Genomic DNA, 18,226 nt, shown 5'->3' with positions numbered 1-18,226 from the left:
AAATATAAATCCAGGTAAATCCACTCAGGATACGCTATAGTAGTTCACATTCCGCATCTTCCATATAACTCTCCACCCCAACCCACACCCCCAACACTTATTTCTGCTTCTGGGTGCTCTCCTTCCTGACCTGGCTGCCCATGCCTGAATACTTTGCCAGTATCCATCCTTCCTCCACCTCTTCCAACAGAAACTGTCATTGTCCTCCTAAGACATTGAATATCTTGAGACTACTAAAGATGTTCTGTTTCCCAGGTGGTTCTGTCACACAAGACAACCTTCATGACTCAAAAAATATATTCTTTCTGCTAGAGTTTCAGTATATATTTGGGACAGAGTATCTACTCAACCCCTCACATGATAGAAAATTGCTCTGCCAGCCCGTTAGAAGGCCTGCAGGCCTGCTTTTCTTTGATCCACTGTTTCTAACAGGTTTCAGCCTCTTTCATTACAAAGTTCACTTTACATAATTATTATTATATCCTCCTAGCCTAATACTTGGCATATAGCAATGCTAGTAAATCTTCTTTGAATGAATCCTTACATTGCCTTATGCTTTGAATCCAGAGTCTTTTAGTATTTATGATATCCCATAACTTATCTATGGTTAATATAATCATTCCCACTTTATAGGTAAAGGAACTGAGATTCAGGGAGGTTAAGTGACTTTCCTAAGGTCACACAGCTAGTAAATGTCAGAAAGACCAGTACTCAAGTTATTCTTTCTAAGCAGCCTTGCTTGGCTCATTCATAGCTGAGAGTTTTATCCAAACAGGAACAGAATTATACAACTTACCCCAAGTATACAATTCAAGAGTCCATATATTTGAATTCTGGAGTAGGATCTATTCAGACTTCTTAGCTGATGCTATTTCCTTGCCTGCAAATGAAATGGATATGATTAACGCAGACTGCTGCACATCTCTGGTGTTAGAAATTACTTAGCATCTCTTTTCTGCCCTGATATCATTGCCACTGAGACCAGCTGGGTCTGTCTGCATATCAGGTTGAGAATTTTAACTTTAGGCAAATGAATAAATCAAATGTCTCACAAAGAGTCCTAGATGTCTGGAATTTTCCCTCTCCCCTGATCCAACAGAACTATGGCCTTTTGATTTTAAACTATTATGAACATGTAGAAAAGATGTACTGATTAAATCAAGGGGAAATGCAAGCATATACACATTTGCTAATATAGTGTCTTCCCTAAATGCCAGGATTGCAGCTCAGTGGTCTCTGAGAGACACTTCCAATTTACTCATTATTCATTTATTTATCCCAGCTTCAGTACTGAACATCTTATATATGCTAATTATCATGCTAGGTGCTGGAATCCAACAAAGAATTAAGATATAGACTCTGCTCTCAACAATCACCAAGTGTAGAGCTGGAAGAAGAACAAGAACATGACTTATCTTATTTTCTACTACAAAATCATGCTAGGAAATCACAAGTTAGGGTGGCCTCTCATGCCAGGGTGACAGTTTCTTACTGAGACCCATCAGTGGTACACATTCAAGTCTCAGCCAGATGCTGTGGTATTTAAGCAACAGAGTTACACAAGCAATAAGTACATGAGCACCTACATATTTTAGTAAATATTGACTCAAAGATAATGGGATTTTTTTCAACAATGTCAGCCAATGATTACCAAAACAAAAGAGAAACATTTATTTCTGGGAATCTATCTCTGCTTGGTATTTTGCCACTCTTAGAATAATAACAATGGCTAAAATCTGAACTTGAATACTGTTCTTAATCTTTGATGATTCTGCTTGTTCCAGTTCAATTTCTGTGATTATTTCTTTCCCTTTAGGCGATGATTGTTCTGTTTTCAGTCATGATCTTCCTAGTTATATTAAAGATAATTTTGAATCAGCAAGAGTCACTGAGGCAAACTGGGAGACCATTCAAGGTGGAGTAATAGGCAGTGGCTGTGGGCAGCTGGTACCCTATGCCCATGGAGACTCACTCTATTTTAACGGCTGTCAGATCAGGCAAGCTGCTACCAAGCCTCTGGATCTCACTCGAGCAAGGTAACCAAACCTCTGTGTTGTAGAACTGGTCACAAGCTCAGTTATTGTCCACTGTCTGTGGATATGATCATGAACCTCACAGCACAGATGTCACTAAGCAATGGGAAAATAACCATCATTTGAATTTGGTACAAGGCAGCATTGTGTGTTTTCACAATTCAGAATCATGCTTTGCTTAAATTTATTATAGAGTTGCTTTCTATTTCTTTACACACTGGCTGAGTGGTAATGACATAGGCATAAGCCCAGAAAAATGGCCAAATATAAAATATTGGCTAGGGATCATCCATATAGATAATTTTATATTGGCCACAGGCAAGAATGTAAATATGAATGCGTATGTGAAGTAGATTTATAGCAATGCAACCATATGCCTGTATTTAGCATATGTATTAATAAATACAATAATAGAAATGAAGGATGGATGGATGAATGGATAAAATCTTTAAAAATTTGCATGCTATAGGAGCTGGAGGTTAATGCAGAGTAGAGTGGACAGAGACCCTGCAAATGGACTAGGGAAGAGACAGAGAAAGAAACGTAAGGAGGATTTATTTCCTTCCCAACCTGCCCTTCTCAGCTTTGCCAACTTAGCCAGAGCAAACACAGCTTTTTGTCTGCATAAGTCAGGAAAAGATTTCAAGGCTTTAGAAAGCTTGCAAAGTACTATTCTAGAGTAGTCACTGAATTCTGAAAAATGTTCAGTAGCTCTGAGGGTATTTGAGGAATAGATGTTTGGTTAATGAGAATATGATGTTTACTGGAACCTCTTCACTATGGAAAATATTAGTAATACATTTTCAGAAGCGGAAAGGTAGTTTTGGGGCCCCTTGATATGATAAACAATGAAAATATAATAAAATTAATTCCTATATGGAAACCATGGAATGCTACCAGTTGTATTTACCCATCTTCATTTTTTCCCTACCAAAAACATATACTTAATCTAGAGACAACCTAATGTCCTCGACAGCTGCAACTAGGTGCTTAGTTAACAGTTGCACAGCATGTTGTATAAGTAACTTTGTTTTAAATTAATTTACGCGTTTATCAGTTTTAAGTCCAGTTCTTTATTCAACTATCTACTCTAAATGGGGCACTCTGTCAACACGAAGAATCTTATGAGGATGTATTTTCTATGTCTAAAGCTGCATCTTCTAAGGACAAGGATGCCTGTGAAAAGCAAGAGAGTATGTCAAAGTGAATAGCAGACATGGTCCAGGGCTTGTATGTCCTAATTCAGTTTCCCCTCAGCTCAATCTCCAGACAGCCTTTCCTAAAATAGATATTTATCCTTGTCCAGATGCATTCAGCTCGGAGCTATTTGTAAAAAGTATGTAGCATACTGTGGCTGTATTCCTTGTCCTCTTCACATCCTCAGCGGTTTGGCCCATGTTACCTTTTAGAGAATAGAAGCTGTTTTAGATGAAATACTCTACAAGGTTTCGAGCATCATGAAAAGAGGACACATCTTTGAAAGTTAAAATTGTTTTCTTTGTGTAAAAAACCAGCCTTCTGACATTATTCTCATATGTATAATAATGTAAACGATAATATAAATTAATGTGATTTAACCATAAAGCTGGCTGCTTCTGTTTTTTATTTATCATTATTATGATTATGGGTTTTCTGATAAAAACTAGAAAAACTTGCTAGATAAATTCTAAAAGAGTTGTAACACTTGCTTCTATTTTTACTATATGATGAACTTAGAAATTGTGGACTTTAGGAACAAGAAAAAATTAAGGAAGTATAACTCCTTTAATACTTCCTGACTTTTGTTGAAAGATGACTTCCTCTGTATTTTTCAGCAAAATCATGTTTGTTTTGCAAATTGGGAGCACGGCGCAGACGGACAGCTGCAACAGTGACCTGAGTGGCCCCCATGCCGTGGACAAGGCCGTGCTGCTGCAGTACAGCGTCAACAATGGGATCACCTGGCATGTCATTGCTCAGCACCAGCCAAAGGACTTCACACAAGCTCAGAGAGTGTCTTATAATGTCCCTCTGTAAGTGGCCTGACTGGAAAGGTGTGGTCTCATGCACAATCCCTGGGAATCACAGAGTTTGAGGTAGAAGTTGGGTGAAGTTACTGGACCAAAACCACAAAACTAGATGGTGGCAGGACAAAGACTGCCACCTAGATCTCCAAAGTTGTGTTACTGTTTTCTATTAGGACAAGAGGCAAATATAGCAAGGAATAAGGACAAAAGGAAATAGAGAATAACAACGGGGGCACTTTTTGCATATGTCCCTTCCTTTAACCAGTATTTCTAGTCCTCTAGAAAACAGCCTTTTGAGGTCGGGCATGGTGGCTCCTGCCAGTAATCCTAGCACTTTGGGAGGCTGAGGTGGGAGGATTGCTTGAGATCAGGAGTTCGAGACCAGCAAGAGCAAGAGCAAGACCCTGTCTCTACAAAAAACAGAAAAATTAGCCAAGCATGGTGGCGCATACCTGTAGTCCCAGCTACTCGGGAGGCTGAGGCAGGAGGATTGCTTGTGCCCAGGAATTTGAGGTTGTTGTGAGCTAGGCTGATGCCACGGCACTCTAGCCAGGGCAACAGAGTGAGACCCTGTATCAAAAAGAAAAGAAAAAGAAAACATTTTATATTTTCTGCTGGGTATGCTAGTTTGAAAAATGACTGAGGATAAGCAGTCATATCAGTTTTGCTTCACAATGTAGGCCTAGCTTCTAGCACAGGGCCTGTCACACAGAAAGCACTTAATGTTTTTGACCGAATATATTGCTCTTCCAGGCGCTACTGGGTGAGGGGAAGGAGGAATAGAGATGGAGGAAGTTTTACAAGTCCTTGAGTAGCCAATAAAATTTAGTGCTGCTTACATGAGAACTATGACCTAAGCAAATCTGAATTCTATGCCCAAAGCTTTGTTGATTTAGATCAGCCTATTATAATATTTGAAGTCTAGAAGTCCCATACCAGAAAGTTCTGTTTCCTAGTGTATAATCGCTTTGTCCTTCTGTGATCCAGGGAGGCACGGATGAAAGGAGTTTTATTGCGCTGGTGGCAACCACGCCACAATGGAACAGGTCATGATCAGTGGGCTTTGGACCATGTGGAGGTCGTCCTGTGAGTATCTGATACATAGCATCCCATGTCCATTTCAAGAAGGTTTGAAATTCCTTTGATATGGCATGCTCCTTAATTCAGTAAGAACTGTTTTGATGAGAAGCCCCCACAGGACCACTTTGTCTTACACTCTTCAGCAACTGCAAGCTATAGCTCAAGTCATCAGCAAAATAGCAAAGCCCTGAGTGTAATTTAATGTACCTTAGAAAACTTCAATATGTAAAACATCTATTTAAGGATTGACGATATTGGTTAAATTGGATAAAACAAAAGTCTCCAGGTAAATGGGAAACAAAGACTTGTGCCAGATCTGGGTTGCCTTGTAAAATGGAATGACATCCTTAAAGAGGAAGGATGTGTGCGGGGCGGTGTCCAGAGTGCCCTGGCTAATGTGCCCAGTTACAAACACCCATCTAAGCCCCAGATGCCCGAGGCCTTCTCCATTTAACTATGTGGTTGCAACGAGAATGAAAAATGTGTGGTTTTAGATTCCTCCTGACCAATCCCAGCACCCGACAAGGTAGAGGTGTTCCCCCGTGGTTTCTCCTATATAGTAAGGCTGTCACCTGGCCGGGTTGACTGTTCCCTCACAGAGAGATGACTTGCTTTTTCTCTAACGATCTAGTTCCTGTAGAACTGGAATGCTTATGTCTCGACGGGTTCGGACTGATGGCTCCAAGTGGTTGGCAAGGAGAGGCGAATCTTCTCGGTAGATAGGTTCAAATGTTCATTCTGTTTACCAAATCCAAAATGAAATCAGTGCCGTGGCTGATTTCGGTCATTTTGAAAGCAAATTTAAATGATTTATTGGTAGGAAAGCTACCAGATTTGTTTTCTTTCAATCATAGCCATGAGCTGAATTTTTCAGTCTTGAGCTAGCCCTCGTCTGAGTTTTCACTGAGGCACCTGCTTGCATGGCATCCATATCAACCCCAAATCCAAGAGCAACCTGGTCCCTACACTAGCCCTGCCGTGCGCTCTGCTGCTTTGGACAACTTGCTGGGCTCTGCCTCCACAGGACAAAGTTGAAGTTTACAGCAACAGTCCAGACTCATTTGAATCTAAATATGAGGCTGATGTTTTACTTAGATATTGATTTCCTCTGACTACATTATTCCACAGAATAGAATAACCTGGGCCCTAAAATGAATACATGCATGGTAAGGCCATAGAGAGATGTCCCCATAGACCAAAAACTAACCGTAGAGCCATTTTGCCCTGGCTACTTTCCTTTCAAAGCAGCGCTTCTCAGTCTGATTGAATATCAGAATCACTTGGGAGGCTTTTGAAAGCATCAACAAATATCCCAGTGCCCGGGCCCATCCCTTTGGGTGAGGATTTAAATTGATCTGCAATAGGAACTGAGCATCAGTCATTTTTAAAAGTACCTCAGGTGATTCTAATAAACTGGTTGAGAATCAAATTAGAGTCAATAACCACTTCTTATCTTTCAAGTCTCTTGCTAAGACAATTTGCATTACTGGGGCTTCCTGTGCCTGACAGAGCATACCAACTCCTATGGAAACTTTTCAAAACTTGGTAGTCCTCAAAAGGAGGCAGGATATTAATACTGACCTTGAGTAGACAAGAATTCCTAAGATACCATGCAATATATCATGCATTTGAGTATGTATCTTTTCACCTCCCACCCAGTTAAGCAATTACATTTTTCTATTTTGGATTTCAGAGACATATTATCACCAATAATTTTCTCCCTTGGACTAAAAGACAAGGTAGAGGCAGAAGTACAAATATACTCCCCCACCCGTGGGAAGTAGCCCCTTCACAACTCAGAACTCTGTTTTCTACTCCCTGTTGCCCTGGTGCCTCAGAGGCTCAGAAGCACCAGCAGGAAGCCTCACACCCAGACCCCAAGACAACCTCCTGGAATTCCTAGTGTTGGAGTTCACGTATATAAGCAACTACCAGCATCATGATACTATTTAAGAATCAAACTCAGATTATATGAAATACCAGAAACCTGTTGTTTCTGGTATTTTCTGGAGCTGTAATCTGTATTGTAAAGACTTTATCTTTATTCAGTCTCCAGAATTTTAATACTTTGAAGAATTTATCACTCACCAGGCACCTGTCTGATCTTACCTTGCATTAGTGTCTCAAACTCTCAGGGCACTAAAACATTTTAGGTAAGAAAAGAACATTGCCACATCTGCATGGTGTTAAGTGGTATGAGTTTTATTCCAAGTCATCTTTCAGTGATTACTTTAAAAATTATAACCCTACACATATTACCATATACTTTTATGTACCTATGTTATACATATAATTTTAAAAGAAAATTCTCTTTAATGACATTTCAAAACTTTGTTAAAATTTACAGGAATTATTTTATTTTCCCTCTTTTTTGAAGAGAAGAAATACCTAACAAAGCTGAGTTCAGTCAATGAGTTGTTTAAAAAATACAATACTAAGAAATTACATTTTCAGAGCCATGATTTTGATGTTTTGCTCTGGTCTTAGGATCCTTTTCATAAGAGTCACAAAAAATTTTAAGGCATTCATTAATTTGGCACTCTACAAAATAATTACTTCAATTCATTCATTTGATGAGCTTTCAAAAAAAAAGAAAGTTTCACAGAATTCAGAAAAATAAAAAATAATTTTCCAGAGCGTCTTTCAATTATATAAGGCACAAAGAAGCTAGCCAAGGTTCATGTCATGATTCACAAGTAATGCTAAGTATAGCCTTGCTACGTAGGATGTATGTTTAGACATATAGAGGTGGAATACTCCCATAAAGCCATATTAACTGAAAATATCCTCTTAATTAAACACTTTTGTATCAGAACATTTAGTTATATGAACTAGTAATGTGAACTCCTCAAGTGTGGAGGGGAGAAGAGCAGATGGAGGCATGTATCCTAAGAGATGCAAGCCCTACCTAATTGAATGCTGCCAACAGGGCACCTAATATGTTTTTGCAACTAATGGTTGGGGCATACATTTCACTTAAGAATTTTCAAAATGTATTTTGTTTTTTAAGTGAAGGTTGGCCTTAATCTAACTTTATTGCCATAGTTTGCTTTTGTGCATGTGCACCAAGGACACATGCTAAAAACCCCTAGAAAGAAAAACTGTGGTCACGCATGGTATCTTATATTGAGTTTAACCTCTCAGTACTGCCCATATTAACCCAGAAGACATATGAGTTTGATGAGAACAAATTTAGCACTTTTGAAAATATTTCAAGGTTTAGAAGTACATCCTAAATGAACAAGATACAGACTATATTTTTTTTACTTCAAAATATTAAGAGGGTACAAATTGATGAGTAGGTAATATATTTTTAATTAAATGGTTTAATTCTAAAATACTAGATGTGGAAGGATTTGAGTTTCATAAGTATGGATATACAGAATGACTAGCCCTGCACCATAAAGATAAAAACCACCCTTTTAGCAGTTAACAAGCGAAGTCCCTTATGCTTGAGAGTGTAAATCTTCCCACTCTCTTGATGTTTTCCAATGAAACCTGCACATGAAAAGCACTTCATGATGATTAGCCCATGCTAATCTGCCATTTAACAGATGAACCAAATTGACAGATCATATTTTTCCAGCCTCACTAGCTTACAAAACGTCCTCATTCCATAAAGTCTGAAGAATATAGCATAATGTAATCATTGACGATCAAGTGTCAGAAACCTAATTTCTCTGAATTCATTTGCTAGTGCAGAATATTAGCTTTTCAGTAAATGTTTATAAATACATTTGGGCAGATCCCTCACAAGATCCATGCTGGTGGGGTTCTTCTTAGGATAAAAGAGAATTTGTTGTCTTAACCGTTTTTGTTGGGCACTCATACTTCTATCCTAAGAATCTCCCTCACCCAACTACGCATTTCATTCACACATCACATTTCCTGTGTACGTGTCTAAGTCACAACTTGTCATGTGTATAATGAAGTGGGCCAATTTTTGCATGTGTACCTTGAAAGCAAATTGCTCAGTAAAAAGTTAGCCTTTGTGAATTGATTTACTAAAAGGTGAATCATTACCACATTTACTGAGAACTGAAAACCAATATGTTGCTAACTATGGTCTTAAACACATTTATCAGATTTTAATGAGTTCCATCATGACCATCCCTTCATGCTATTCATTATCAAGATACTGTCACATTTTTGGCACAAATGATTTATGGTGATGAATGTATTACATTTGTTGCAAAGCATATTAAATTTGACTGTGTTATCTGATGTAGAGGACTTCTGCATTTTTAAAAGCCCATTCCTTAATATGCTCAGGAATTAGTATTTCCTAAAATGTAAATAATCAAAAAAATCAGATGATAAAATAGTAGTTATTAAACTATTAATTTAATATTTATAATTATATACAACATTTATGCCAAATGTAGTACTATAGCTACATGTACTTAACATATGGTTATGAGCAAATATTGCATGTTGCATTACATAGAAAAGTTAAATATATGTATATTAGGTATAGAAGAATAAGAAATAACTTCTTTAATTTTTATTTTCAAAAGAGATGAAAAATCCTATATTGCGTCTAAACCTGATCAGACTTTTATGACTAATCACAGTGCTGCATGCATTGAAAGGCATTTTTTAACTTGTATTATATTTCATTATTTGCTGTCATTGGTTTTCCACTAGAGTAAGGTAAGTCCTGCTTACTAAATCTGGGGAACTGTTTACTAATTTTCATAGTTTCACCAAAGTTAACTGAGAATTTTTGTAAAGACTTTTGCAACTGAAAAAAAAAAATCTACGAAAACGGTTATAAATGACATTGGGATACACTGGAACATTTGAAACCTATATCCATGTAAACTCAGAGTCAGCCAAACTGAGATGTCTCTAACATACACAACATTGGTCACAACAGCATAGACCAAACTGCTAATTAGCATTCCCTCATTGGGCAATAGATTCCACTTAGATTCTCCTTTGTGCTTGGCACTGTATTCTGTGCCCTTGAAGTGCTCACAGTTTATAATTTCGTTATGAGGAAAAAGTGAAAATAGAAATGTGTGCAAAGATCTCAGGGCTCTGATTAAATGTAACGTCTTTCAGAAGACCTACTGTGCTGGAGATTCATGAGGATGCTGAGAATGCATGGCCTTGAAAGTCAGATGTGCAGCATCCTTTATGCAGGGGAGTGTCATTGATTAGTTTGAATGGCAACTTCCATCTTATACTTGCCAGTATTTCTCCAAAAGAGATTCCACTAGATTCTTATTTCTACATTCTTATAAATCATTATTTGCTGTACCATATGATTTGATTATAAATTACTGATCAGTAAAAATACTTAAATTTCTATGAGCTCAAAGTACTTCTACCAATTCTCTATCTCTTCCATTTCCTTTAGAATTCATTAAAAAAGCAACTGAGGCTGGGCGCAGTGGCTCATGCCTGTAATCCTAGCACTCTGGGAGGCCGAGGCGGGAGGATCACTCGAGGTCAGGAGTTCGAGACCAGCCTCAGCAAGAGCGAGAACCCCCCCCCCCCCCGTCTCTACTAAAAATAGAAAGACATGATCTGGACAGCTAAAAATATATATATAGAAAAAAATTAGCCAGGCATGGTGGTACATGCCTGTAGTCCCAGCTACTCGGGAGACTGAGGCAGAAGGATGCTTGAGCCCAGGAGTTTGAGGTTGCTGTGAGCTAGGCTGATGCCACGGCACTCCAGCCTGGGCAACAGAGCGAGACTCTGTCTCAAAAAAAAAAAAAAAAAAAGTAATTGAATTTTTCATAACAATAAATGAGCTAAGACTGTGGCTCCAGTGAAGAGTAACAGTTCAATAGAGCATAGAGTCACTAGTTCTTCAAAGACGTTGCAATACCCATACTTCCAATGCAGGAACAGGAAAGCATTTTGTAATTCCATATGCCACCTAAGGCAGTCCCTAAACTCCCTCAGCAATAATGGAAATTTAAATCTGCATTTCCAAGAAGCCATTGAAGTTCATTCTTTCTCATTTCAATGACTTACTCATAATGGGAGAATTTTAAAATAGACCTAGTTCTATCCACAGCCAAAGCAAACTGATATGTCAAGTGGCATAGTTGATGTGCCTTGGGATGAACGTTACCTGCTTTTATTGAACTTAAAATAAAAATTACTCTCCCCTGTAATTGCAGTGAAGAAATAAATCTTAATTCCATTGTACCTATTATTATTTCAGTTAAAGTTTATCTATAGCTATGTATATGCATTGCATGTATCAAAAACAAAAACAGGTTCACAGATATGCTGCACACAAAAAATGAATAAATATAAGATCTTTAAACTTGTTAAAAATTCCCCTAATGCCCAATCCTGTCAAGTTAGACATCTTAGAAGATACAATAACTGTTTAGTAACCATGTCAACTCTTAAACGACATGAGAAGCAAACAGCATTTGGTATAGCTTCCCATGTTGCTTGATTTTAAAAGACTTATTCCAACCTAACTGACTGGTATGTATCACATACCAAATTACCAGTTAGTTTCAAGGGTGCTTTGAAAGTGTGGCCATTTTTAATGTGACTATATAAACATTAGGCATTTAGCATAGTAGTCTGCATACCAACATTCTCAGGAATCCAAAGATACGATACTGATACATAAATTTATTCAAAAATAAAGAGCATCTAATGAATCAAAAATGCCCCCTAAATTAGTTATAACCTTCCACCTTGAACTGATTTTTAGGGTATTAAAGGTTTGCAACATGCTAATATTTATTTTCTCACATTTAAATCAGTTCCATAATAAATTATTATATGGAGAATTTGCTTAAAGCCATTAAACATGCACATCAACTTTGTTAAAAGTAAATGTTCCTTTGTTCTCATATATCAAGGTAACTGTCACATCAGTCTAGGTTGCATTGAGATAACTAAATATCTTGAGTGTTCTAAGTTTATCTTTTTTAATGTAAAATATTTTAACTTTTAAATTCTCTTTGAGTACCTTTTATCTTTAAACGTGTTTTCAACAGAACAATTTTCACTGCTTTAACTTTGCAATTATTCCTTATAGTTAAAGAGTAATGATTTACAACAGGAATCCAATCAGTAAGTCATCATAAGTTCAACAAACATGCCTTGACCACCCACAGGTCAGGCAGGAGGCTCAGTGCTGTGGTGGGGCGGGGTGGGGGGAGTTGGGAGACAGGCCCCATACCAACGGAAATTTAGTCATGGGGAGCCAAGATATGAACACAAATAAACTCCATTCAAAGCCAAGATATGAATACAAATCAACTCCATTCAAAGCGGGATATTGCACCATGAGAGTTCAAAGTAGGGAAAAAAAAATCACTTCTGGAGGAGGTGAGCAATAAAGAAAATGTGATACTAGAACAAGTAGAAATTTAGGAAGTGATGTTTGGGATTAGCCATTGAAGTAGGTAGGAAAGACTCAAGGCAAGTTTGAACAGAGCAGTCTATACAGGAGAGTAGCAAAAGATAGGACAGACGAGGATTAAACGTGAAGAGGACTTGAAATTTCTGGTAAAGCTGGCTTAGGTGTTGTTCCATAGGCAAGAGGATTATGCTTAGTTTTTAAGCAAGGTGAAGCCAACATTTGAGAGAAAGTTTACTGAAACTGGTGAGAAAAAACAATTGTATGTACGCAGAGGAAGATACGCACACATTCAAACAATTATGCATTCAGCTGTACTTTCTTAGCATTTCATGGTTTCTTTTTAGTGGAGTTTTTTTCATAAGGGGAGAGAATTGAGTTAAGGAAGCTAGTTTAGGGGGCCATTATAATAGCTCGGGGAAAGGACCATAAAGTAACTTAGCATGTTGGCAGGAAGACAGCAAGAGCCAGTTCCAAGATTTTATGAATAAGAAAGTAACTGGATCATTTCTTCTGATACTTGATTAGTCCAATACATCAAGTCATTGTCCCTTTTTGTAACTACACTTTACATAGGCAGCAATTAGTACTTACAGTAGCCAATAAATAATGCATACACTTCAACTATGACATTGAAACTGATCAACTCAAGTGATACAGGTAACATTGTGACATGGAGGGAGAAGGACAGTGAGGCTACCAGAAGACAAAACCTGATTGTTTTTATCTTTTTCTCTAGAATGTCTTCATAGTACATTCTTTATTTCCATCTTATAGTTTCTAGCATTTTGATATTACTGAAATCCAGAATGGATTAGAACTTTATTTTATAAAATATATATTGATTGATGTCTATCTTTTCATCAGGTTTTAAGCACAGATGCTGTTGCTTTTTGATTATACATCTCTGATGAAATTCAATTTATGTATTTTCCTTTGAGACATTTTAAGTTTTCTAATGACCAAACTTAACTATAAAGTTCTCTTATTTTTAATGTTTTCTATATTTTACAAGGGCTTGTATAATACCTAGTTTAATATACTAGATAGCATCATTTTACACCTTGCTAGTCTATTGGTGATTGATAACCCAGAAGATCACACTGCTCAATGAAAAATTACCCTTTTCCTCCCATTTACCCTAACTCAAGTTCACGTCATATCAACCTTTATGGTGGAATCACATCACATGACATTATCCTTCTCTTCATGCATTTTATGTTTCTGTGGAATTAAAGAGGAAAGGTTTGGGACCATGACCATATTCAGGAGACTTTATGAATCTGAAAAGTAATGATAGGCTCATTCTCATAAACCACATATTGATGCCACATACAGATATATTGTCACTTGAGTCGGTGTGTGAGAATGTGATTCTTTTCAATGTTATAAATCATGATCCTTTTTAAAGTATATTTGCCATGCCAAAACTTTAGCAGCTATGACTACCACTATTATGCAATTTCATACAGGCTCCTAAAATCCATTTTCAGTATTTTATTCAGCTTCACATGTAGTGTGTATGTATAAAATACATACAAACATACATACAAGTAGATATTCAATTATACTTTCTTAGTCTTTTCTAACCTCTTTTCAGTGGAGGGTCTCTTTCATAGGGCCATGTTTATAGAATATAACCCCAGATGCTTACGATTTGAGGAAGACAATGGAATCCAACATTCTGAGAAAAACTTATTTCCTCATTTTGCCTCTGAGACTGCATAAACTAGGGAGGTGAAAGTGATTCAGCTAACACGTTTGCTTTTTCTTTATATTTGCTTTGTAAGCAAAAGAGAATGTTTGCTCAAGGAACCAAATTATCCTTCCTACTTGTTACAGAAGTGTTTAAATAAGGCAATGGCTATAGCGTACACTTCTACTAAAATGAAATCCATCCAGATATATGTTTTCAAGAAGAGTTCAAGAATAAAATTAAAAATCCAGAACAGTCTCAGTCCACTTTTGCTATGCATCAAGAGAATTTACCATCTTTTCTGGTTCAGAGCTCACTCATGAAAAGAAAGGGATTTCTTCAAGGCCAAAGGCAGTGCGTATAGGTGTCAGCCTTCAGTTACTGTCCTCAGGTGGTAGTGTCAGCATGACCTATTAATCCCGAAAATTTTCAAATAACTATCAGGGTAACTTAGGACCTACAATAGACTGCACGTTCAATGATGCGACTTACGTGCTCTTTCTCCTTTCCCTCCCTGCCTGTATCCTTTTTGATTTTAACAGCACTCGAAAACAAAATTACATGATGAATTTTTCACGACAACATGGGCTCAGGCACTTCTACAACAGAAGACGAAGGTCACTTAGGCGATACCCATGAAGAGTCAAAAAGTTTTATTTTTTTCTTCCAACATATGACATGTTGCTCTCCATTCTTTTAAATCTCGCACTGCATCTGATATCAGGAAATATCTGTGAAGGACTTGGTGATTAACTGAAAGCCCTTCTCAAGACCGAGTGTACACCACTTTCCCACACTGTGAACTAATGACAAGTGACTTATTTGCTCATAAGTAAATGTCTTCATGTTGATGTGTCCGTGAAAATTGTGATGCTGTTGTAATATCAGTTACAGTGGCAGTATTGAGAATAAGAGATAGTTTAACAAAAAAATAAAGTTTAAGCACAAAAATTTAAGAGATTTTATGTTTAAAATGCCATTTAGCACAGTATTTAACATTCTTGGTCACAAAGCTATTTAAGTGGACTGTATTTCAGCTATGTATCATGTTTTATATGATTAAATTATCATTGTTTGTCCTTTATGTATTCTCTTCTATGATATAACACATTGAAACTGTATTTACTTGTTATGTTGCAATATTTTGCTGCTGAATTTTGGGCTACTTATATTCTGCAGAAAGTTAATTGAAATACCTATTCAAGAAGATAGTTGTAAAGATATTGTATCTCCTTTAATATACTCCTTAAAATGTATGTTGGTTTAGCGTTGTTTTGTGGATAAGAAAAATGCTTGACCTTGAAATATTTTCTACTTAAAATTGTGGATGAAGACCCTATCTCCCACAAAGGAGTTCCCATTTCCTTGTCTAAAGATTTTTTTTAAGTGTTCTGTGGCTGATTTACTAACGGTAACTGCCATTTTGTGTTTGTGGTAACAAAGTGATTTGTAAAACAGTGGATGTTTTTTCATTGTGTTCTCTTCGTGGATCATTTTTTTCCTGCGGGTCATGTTCATACCTTCTGAAGAAGTTGTACCAACACCAGCAACAGTATAATGGCCCCGTAGCCCTGAACTCTCTATTAGTGTAACTGAAAGGTTATGCTCTAGGGTGAACCAAGCTAAAAGCCCATGCTTAAATAAAAATTATGTCCAAAAGCCATTTGAAGTTTATGTGTCTTCATTCATTTTTAATTAAATTTTATGTAGGATTTATAAGCTGTCCAGGTTTTGAAAAGATAATGTCAAATATATGTACTGTTTTTTTGTTTTATCACTGATAATAGCAATTATGAAGCCACACTGTCAATTTAGTCATTTTTCAGCTTTTTCTACTAATCACTCTATAACTACACTAAGAAAAGTTAATAGAGAATTCTGAAAATGACTTAACTTCTGAGAATTTTGTTAGCTGCTAACCCAAAACCTGGCTTATAAGTACTCATGAGTTCATTGAGCAAATATTTCTTGAGTGCTTGCTATATGCCAGGCACTGTGCTAAATGTCGAGGATAAAAATGATGGTTGAGACATTTTCCCTGCTTGCTTTTAATGTCTACAAAATAAAAACTATGTTGATACTGTTGAATTTATTGATTTTCAAGAGGATTAAAAAATAGGGAAAAATCTCAAATCTAGAGGTTTCAGCAATGGCAAACTTTCTCAATACTTTTGACACCTCTAATGCTCTGCCTAAACATACCTGCAATGAATGAATGAACACTCTTTTGAAGGAAGAATGCACCCACTAGAGAATAGTACCTTTTTAAACACTTAAATGTAAGAGAAGTAACTTTGATTTCAGAGGATTTCCTCCCATGGCCCACGTTAGTCATTTTGTTTATGCATTCATTCATGGAATATCTATTAAGGGATACCATGTGCCACGCATGGGAAAGGGCGCTAGGGACGCAATGGTGAACAAAAGGAAACTTGATCTCTGCCCTAAGGAAATGCACAGTTTAGTGGAGGAGGAACATATTTACCAATAATCACACAAACTTACGATTGTAACTGTGTAAATGCCTCATTAAGCAATAAACATTCTTTTGATAAGCACTTATTAAATATCTATTACTATACCAGATACATTATTTGGGAAACTGTAATAAATGAAACATGGTTCTCTTCCTCAATTTGTAGTCTAGGCAGAAATTTAGAAATACCAACTAATACATACAATATAATGAAAAAGGTGCTGCCTATATAGAAGTATTTTTGATCTAATGGGCACAGGAAAAAGAATAGTCTATGAAAAACCTGCAGATAATAATCATACTTAGTGGTAAAAACCTTACTGCTTTCCCCCTACATTCAAGAACAAAACAAGAATGTTTATTTACTCTCACCATTTCTATTCAACATTGTACTAAACATTCTAGCCAGAGCAATAAGGTTAGAAAAAGAAATAAAAGGCATCCAGATTCAAAAGTAAATGTCTTTACTTGGAAACAACCTGATCATGTGTATAGAAAATCCCACAGAATCTATGAAAATCTACTAGAACTAATAATTGAGTTTTGCAAGGTTACAAGATACAAGATCAATATACAAAGTCCAATCATATTTCCTCCTTGTTAATGGGAATGTAAATTAGTATAGCCATTATGAAAAATGGTATGACGATTCCACAAAAAACTAAAAATAGAACTATGATACAACCCAGTAATCCCACTTCTGGGTATATATCAAAAGGAACTAAAATCATATCAAAGGGATATCGACACTCCATGTTCACTGCAGCACTATTCGCAATAACCAAGGTATCGAAACAACCTAAAGGTCCATAAATGGATGAATGGATAAAGAAAATGTGGTATATATACATAATTGAATACTATTCAGACTTAAAAAGGAGGGAAATCTTGTCATTTGCAACAACATGGATGAACCTGGAGGACATTATGCTAAGTGAAAAAATAAGCCAGGTACAGAAAGACAAGCACTGTATGATCTCACTTATATGTGAAATCTAATGAAGTTGAACTCAGAAGTAGAGAGCAATGGTTGCCAGTGGCTGGGGTGCAGGAGTTGGGGAGAAATAGTTGCTGATCAAAGGATACAAAGTTTCAGGTAGGAGGAATAAGTTTTGAGATCTGTTGCACAGCAGGATGACTATAATCAATAAGAATGTATTATGTATTTTTAAATAACTATGCAAATTTCAAATGTATCACCATAAAAAGTGATAGGTAAGCAAGGTGATGGATATGTTAATTAGTTTGATTTAATCATGCCACATTGTATACATTCATCAAAACATTGCATTGTACCCCATAAATGTATACAATTATGATTTATCAAAAATATTAATACATTTTTAAAAGATCAATTGTATTTCCATATACTAGCAATTAACAAATGGTTTTTTAGTTCCCCTTAAAGATTTAACATAAAGATTAACTTAGGTTAAATGTGAGAGAATGTAATAGGACAAGCAATTAATAATAAAGGCAAAAATGCAAAGGAAAAAAATTATCATCTGCTGACTATATGATTTTATAACAAAATCCAAGGATATTAATTGGAGAACTGTTACAAAAAATAAGATAATACATTGAGGT

The 18,226-nt window shown here is 36.5% G+C and overlaps 1 protein-coding gene and 1 non-coding gene across 3 annotated transcripts in view; one reads left to right on the top strand and one right to left on the bottom strand.

Moving 5' to 3' along the window:
• RELN (reelin) overlaps window positions 1-15,826 on the top strand; it is a 447,102-nt gene extending 431,276 nt beyond the window's left edge. The window contains exons 61-65 of one of the 2 annotated variants that reach the window (XM_069462477.1): window positions 1,817-2,036; window positions 3,848-4,045; window positions 5,027-5,125; window positions 9,767-9,772; window positions 14,706-15,826. In XM_069462477.1, the coding sequence (XP_069318578.1) occupies window positions 1,817-2,036; window positions 3,848-4,045; window positions 5,027-5,125; window positions 9,767-9,772; window positions 14,706-14,802 (620 nt within the window). In that variant the 3' untranslated portion in view covers window positions 14,803-15,826. The remainder of the gene's footprint in view (window positions 1-1,816; window positions 2,037-3,847; window positions 4,046-5,026; window positions 5,126-9,766; window positions 9,773-14,705) is intronic. The other variant, XM_069462478.1, reaches the window with a different exon arrangement.
• LOC138377714 (U7 small nuclear RNA) lies at window positions 3,657-3,719 on the bottom strand. Its single transcript, XR_011231870.1, has one exon. It is a non-coding gene; the product is annotated as a U7 small nuclear RNA (small nuclear RNA).
• Window positions 15,827-18,226: the final 2,400 nt, after the last annotated feature.

This window comes from Eulemur rufifrons, chromosome 29 (genome assembly GCF_041146395.1).
Source record: "Eulemur rufifrons isolate Redbay chromosome 29, OSU_ERuf_1, whole genome shotgun sequence".
NCBI lineage: Eukaryota > Metazoa > Chordata > Mammalia > Primates > Lemuridae > Eulemur > Eulemur rufifrons.
Note: the sequence above shows the minus strand (reverse complement) of the source record. Positions and strands in the feature narration are given on the sequence as shown.